At 37.9% G+C, this 6,550-nt stretch overlaps 1 protein-coding gene across 4 annotated transcripts in view; it reads right to left on the bottom strand.

Annotated features, from left to right (window-relative positions):
* Positions 1-230: 230 nt before the first annotated feature.
* The window catches only part of LOC122557794 (lactosylceramide alpha-2,3-sialyltransferase-like), a 76,656-nt gene continuing 70,336 nt past the window's right edge, over positions 231-6,550 (bottom strand). For all 4 annotated transcript variants that reach the window (XM_043705965.1, XM_043705879.1, XM_043706047.1 and 1 more), the window contains one exon: positions 231-1,219. In XM_043705965.1, the coding sequence (XP_043561900.1) occupies positions 920-1,219 (300 nt within the window). In that variant the 3' untranslated portion in view covers positions 231-919. The remainder of the gene's footprint in view (positions 1,220-6,550) is intronic.

Genomic DNA, 6,550 nt, shown 5'->3' with positions numbered 1-6,550 from the left:
CAAAACATGACATGAATGCATTATTTCCAGAAAATCCTGAATGAACAAACATTACAGTTGGAGTGGTAAAAAGGAAGGAGAAAGTGAGGTCTGCAGATGCTGGAGATCAGAGCTGAAAATGTGTTGCTGGAAAAGCGCAGGTCAGGCAGCATCCAGGGAACAGGAGAATCGACGTTTCGGGCATAAGCCCTTCTTCAGGAATCATTCCTGAAGAAGGGCTTATGCCCGAAACGGCGATTCTCCTGTTCCCTGGATGCTGCCTGACCTGCTGTGGTAAAAAGGAAAACAGTACTGCACAAAAAAGCAAATTTGTGAAGGGAATGGCTACCAGACATACAGTGAATTCTGAAGATTTCTCTTCTACATCATTTAGAATTACTGTTTCAATCCTCTAATATATATCAAGTATGCAGTATGACAAAATGTAAATTAATTTGTACTTTCCAAGGCAGAGATGCCTTTTTCTAGAATGATTATTAGGACTATGTTCAAAATATCTGTTTTGCAAATTACCAACTTCATTATTGAAATATTCAAATTAACATCACCTTAATACTGAATAGAGTTTACCATCCAGTGACATCCAAGGAATATATTTTTTAAAAATTGATACATGAGAGTATCATGTGCAGTAGGCAAATGAAAATTTCAATTTAACACAAATACTCCAAGCTTAGAATATTATACATTCCATCAAAAGCTTCAGTGACATTCATGATTCCAGTTTAGCTCAATTACCATATTAATTCAGTGGATCACATACCTTCTTTTCAAATTTACACTTGCTGCATGTTTGATGCACAATTGAGAAAAATAATTCCTGCAAAAGACTTCAGTAGGATCATTTAGGACTGCAACATTCACCAATGGATTTGCCAAAAACTTGCTTCAAATGATATCTACTCTGAAGACCACTTGTTCATTTTGAAAAGAATTGCAAACTTTCAGAAGTTGTGCTTTCCAACTTATTACAAAATTTGCAGTGAATTCCTCCACTAAGGTCTGTCACAATACCAGCTTTAACCAAGTCTTCTAGGAAATTTCTCTCAGTTTCCACATTGTGCATAGTTTGGGCCTTCATAGCATGCATCTGGACATTTTCATAGTAATGCAATGGTATTTGTGGTTGGCTAAGGTTGTATCCAAATCCTGCCAAGCTGACTTCATCACATAAATGTGTAGCCAGAACAACAGCACTGACTCCCAATGTAGGAATATTCTGAAATATAAATCAAATAATATTATGTTGCTAATGCCAGACAGATTTTTAAAATTTAAACAATACAAGTGCAATATAAGAAAGTAATGAAACACTGAAGTCATTAGCTGTTTCAACAAAGAACACAAGGAAGTGTGAAAAAAACATGCTGGCAGGAGAATATCAGCTGGTCCATGTAGTCTGCCCCATATTCACGTCACAAACACAAGTATCCTGCAAGATGCTCCCAGAATGTTCAACATCCATTATCAGCTACGTAATCACTTTGGAGAAGCACAGAACAAAGGAAGAAAAAGACAGAAATCAAATATGCTGCAACAGCTGCTACATATCCTAGGAATGGCTAAAATCAGAAAACACAGCACACACAATACTTTCGGACTCTGACTTTAATTTACATAGCTACTTCACTTTTAAAATATATTAATACACAGGCTGAAATAACATATTCACACAGTGTGCCTGTCTAAAGTAGATGTTCACTTCTCAGACCAATCACAGTCAACCTGCTGTGTTTAAATTTAAACAAAAGTCTGATTATTAACTTCAATTAGCATTGACGAGTGAGTTCTCCATAGCAATGCCTCTACCAGAGTCCACTTGCCACCCAATCATAATTCTCTTCCCATTCAGCATAAAAGTGAGCTTTCCACTTGAATTGACATTGTGAATAATGTGGTGTGCAGGAGGTTTTGCCAAATGAGTCTTTTTTCAGCAAAATTCAAGTCCTATACTGCCAAATAACTATTTATCTTCTACAATTAAGATTTTACATATATGGAAAAAATTATCCATGGAGATGAATGTGTGTTGTGGCTGAGAATCAGGTGGGAGTCCCTCATAGCTTTTCCTTGGGAAGTTTTACATTATTTCACTATATTCAGACATGTACTCTCCCCTCTCCCCTTCTTGAATTAAGGCCACAGTCAGTCAGAAATCTGCTCCCCTCATCTCGCCACAACTCCCCCAGCCGCAAAGAATCTTCAGCAGTAGACATTCCACTGGGAGCAATAGTCAGTATCTGTACCACACTTGGACTGTGGAATAACATACATGTCAAATAGCAGCTTATTATATCTTTGAATGCTTCACATACAGTTAATTACTTTTAAGTCTATACTCCTATATAAACAAATTAAAGTTACTTTGCAAATAGGACATAATGACATAAATGGCAGATCTGTTTCAATTATAGAACATAGAACATTACAGCGCAGTACAGGCCCTTCGGACCTCGATGTGGCGCCAACCTGTCATACCAATCTGAAGCCCATCTAACCTACACTATTCCATGTACGTCCATATGCTTGTCCAATGATGACTCAAATGTACTTAAAGTTGGCAAATCTACTACTGTTGCAGACAAAGCATTCCATACCCTTACTACTCTGAGTAAAGAAACTACCTCTGACATCTGTCCTATATCTACCAACCCCTCAATTTAAAGCTATGCCCCCTCATGCTCCCCGTCACCACACCTGGAAAAAGGCTCTCCCTGTCCACTCTATCTAACCCTCTGATTATCTTATATGTCTCTATTAAGTCACCTCTCAACCTTCTTCTCTCTAACGAAAACAGCCTCAAGTCCCTCAGCCTTTCCTCATAAGACCTTCCCTCCATACCCTCCTAGTAAATCTCCTCTGCACCCTTTCCAAAGCTTCCACATCCTTCTTATAATGGAGTACACAATACTCCAAGTGCGGCCGCACCAGAGTTTTGTACAGCTGCAGCATAAGTTCATGGTTCCGGAACTTGATCCCTCTATTAATAAAAACTAAAACACTGTACGCCTTCTTAACAACTTATAATTGTACTGGTTGAGGGAAAATTTTAAATGAAGCCAAGAGATCATACTGGTATCATTTGAACAATGCCACAATTGTGGCAGCCATAATTTTATCAAATGGCGGAAAAGGATCAATGAGCCAACTGGTCCTGCTCATACTTACGAGTCATGGAGATATACAGGAAAGAAACAGACCCTTCTGTCCAACTCGTCCATGCCAACCAGATATCTTAACCTAATCTAGTCCCATTTGCAAGCACTTGGCCCATATTCTTCCATATCGTTCCTATTCATATACCCATCCCGATGCCTTTTAAATGCTGTAATTGTACCAGCCTCCACCACTTCCTCTGGCAGCTCATTCCATACACACACCATCACTTATGATTTTATACCATGCTATCTGATCCAGGGGAATGGTCCACAGAAAATGCTAAATTCTTTATATCAGGTTCCATTAAAAAAATCAGTTTCATAATGCTGAATTAATTTCTCAGGTTGGCCAGTTAGCCTTAAGAATAGGACTATATGTGTGCCTTTCTTTAGCAGAAACTGTCATGGATCAAAGAAATACTGGGTTTTATCATGGGGTAGAGCTCTCATAATGAACTTTTAACTGTTTTGGAATAGTTCTCCAAAGCATTAGAAATGAGCCAGGTAATTCTTTCCAACTCCTTTCAGTTCCAAAGAACCATACTGGACTTGAAATGTTAACACTGTTTCTTTCTCTGTAGATGCGCCATATCTGCTAAGTTTCTTCAGGAGTTTGTTTTATTTAGCGACAAAATTCTTCTGTGTGCTAAAATTAATATACTATTGTTATGGATCAGATCAAACCCCTTCAAAATATGTTAAGAAGATAGTCAAGACCCTAGTTGTGAATAGTCAGATGTTGCTGAGAGTTGCAAAGACAACATTTCACCTGTGTGCGTTGAATGTGCAGAGTTGGTATATTCATAAGGTAGATATTAATCAAATTGTCCCAGATATTTAGGGCTAGTAAATACGGCAACTCAACCTCCCTGGCACAAAAATCATGAAATCTCAACATTTTTCCTTACATTCCCTTGGTGTTTTTTTTAAAAATACAGTCATTTTGTGTGTTCTGTTTTATTGTAGTTGATTGAACACCAAATTCCCCATTCTACTTAGTAGTCATATCATCCAGCTGCATCACTCCTGGAATATCCACTCTACACCTGCTGCAAACAACTAGCAAAGTTAGGGTCTGGACCACTTTCTTGAAATGTTTTGAGGGGGTGTGGCCTGCTCCATAACAATAATATAGTATAATAATCATAGTAATATCATATAATATAAGAAAAAGTAATGTTAAAAGATTGCGAAAGGACTGTCAGCATTGTAGCATTTATAAAGACAGAAACAACTGCATTATTTCAAGTTGCTGACAATAAAACTGATGAAACGTTAAGATCATCGCACTGAAATTTTAAATATGGCAACTCAACCTCCCTTACACAAAAATCATCAAATCTCAATATTTTTCCTTACATTCCCTTTTTTTTTAAAATACAGCTGTTTTAGGTGCTCTGTTTTATTGTAGTTGACTGAACACCAAATTCCCCATTCTACTTAGTAGTTGTATTGCTGTTTATCTCCAAATCCATAATTCTGACTGGTGAAGGAGAATCCAGTTGGTTGCTCTGTTCAGTCAAGTTCCAAACACTTGGTTTCCCTGACTGTGATACTATCAACACACATCTTTCACTTTATGAGTAAACCTTTTGGTTTGAATGGTGCAGGGTCAGGTCTAACTAATTGTAGACATCTATCAGACATTCTAGTGCAGAAAAATTTCTTCAAATATGCTGCCAAATCTGCTGAATATAATCGAGCATTTTCTGTTTTTACTTCATGTCTCTACCAAGAAACAGAATTTTTCTTTAATGTAAGACAATAGTGTTATTTACAGGACATTTAGCTGAGGAGATGTTGGCCTACTGGTATTATCGCTAGACTATTAATCCAGAGATGCAGGTAATGTGCTGGAGAGCTGGTTTGAATCACACCATATCAGATGGTTGAATTTGAATTGAATAAATGTCATAAAACAAAGAATCTAATGACATGAAACTATTCTCAATTGTTGGAAAAGCCCATCTGGTTCACTGTCCTTCCGGGAAGAAAATCTACCATTTTTACATGGTCTGGGGTACATGTGACAACAGTCAATCATATTGTTGTGGGTCTGGAAAGTACCCTCTGAAATGGTGTAGCAAGCTATACTATCAATATCCTCAGAGTTACCACTGGCTAGAAACTAAACTGAACTCACCGTGTGAATTCAATGGCTCAAAGACCAGGTCAGAGACTAGGAATATTGCAACTCACCTCCTGACTCTGCCAAAGCCTGTCTACCAGCTACAAGTCAGGATTGTGACAGAATACTTGCCACTAGTCTAGAATGAAGCTCAACACCATCCAAGACAAGGCAACCTGCTCAACTGGCAGCACATCCACAAACATCCACCACCAAACCTCCGTAGCAGCAGCGTATACATTTACAAGAAGCATTCAGAAGCACACCAAGCCTCCTTAGTCAGCATTTTCTAAATCCATGACCACTTCCATCTAGAATATCAAAGGGCAGCAGATAACATGGGAACACCACCAACTGGAGGATGCCTTCCAACTATCCTTACATGGAAATATATTGCTGTTCCTTCAATGTAGCTGGACCAAAATCCTGGAACTCCCTCCCAACAGCATTGGGGCTACCACCTACCTTCAGCATATAGACTGCAGTGATTGAAGGTGGTAGCTCAGCACCATCTTCTCAAAGGAAATAAGAACAGACAATAAATGCTGGCTCAGCCAGTGACACCCACTTCCTATGAGTGATTTAAAACTTGACTAATTTCGAAATGCTGTTGGACATAAGCAATGTATATGATGCCAATAAAAACATTAAATAGGATTTTCAGCCATAGGAAGTACACAAAAATTGCAGGAAATGACTGAGTTTGTATAGCATTCAGATCTGAAATTATCCTAAGTATAATCTGGTCACACAATGAGAAAGACAATCTGACACTGTACAGCATATAGTGATTGACATGGAGAATTAAACACAAATTATGAGAAGATGTGGAAGCATTGAATGGTTACAATGAAGAGAAGGATAGGGATGAAAACACTCCAGAATTTCAGGAGTTTTAGGCACAGTTAAGATACATGGAAACAGCTCACAGAATATTTAATAGAGTAATAGAATATTTAACAAATACTGAAAGGGAATTTTAAAATAGTGGCTACCTTAGAAATAATGCAATGAGAACCAGGAGCAAACAGGGCATAAAATAGAACTTTATGTTCAATATTCAATTCTATCCATTTTTACAACAGTGACTCTACTTCAAAAAGGTATGTCACCCATTCTAAACCTATTTGAGCTGTCTGGTGGTCATGAGAGATGCTATGTAAGTGCAAGAAGTTTTTCTCTAAATTGTACAAAACAAAGTTTCTCAGCATATCAAGTGCCCTGCAATATAACATTCATCACTATGGATACAGAAGCGAATCAC

This window comes from Chiloscyllium plagiosum, chromosome 1 (assembly GCF_004010195.1).
Source record: "Chiloscyllium plagiosum isolate BGI_BamShark_2017 chromosome 1, ASM401019v2, whole genome shotgun sequence".
NCBI classification, from domain to species: domain Eukaryota; kingdom Metazoa; phylum Chordata; class Chondrichthyes; order Orectolobiformes; family Hemiscylliidae; genus Chiloscyllium; species Chiloscyllium plagiosum.
The sequence above is the reverse complement of the archived record's forward strand: the minus strand, read 5'-3'. Positions and strand labels throughout refer to the sequence as shown.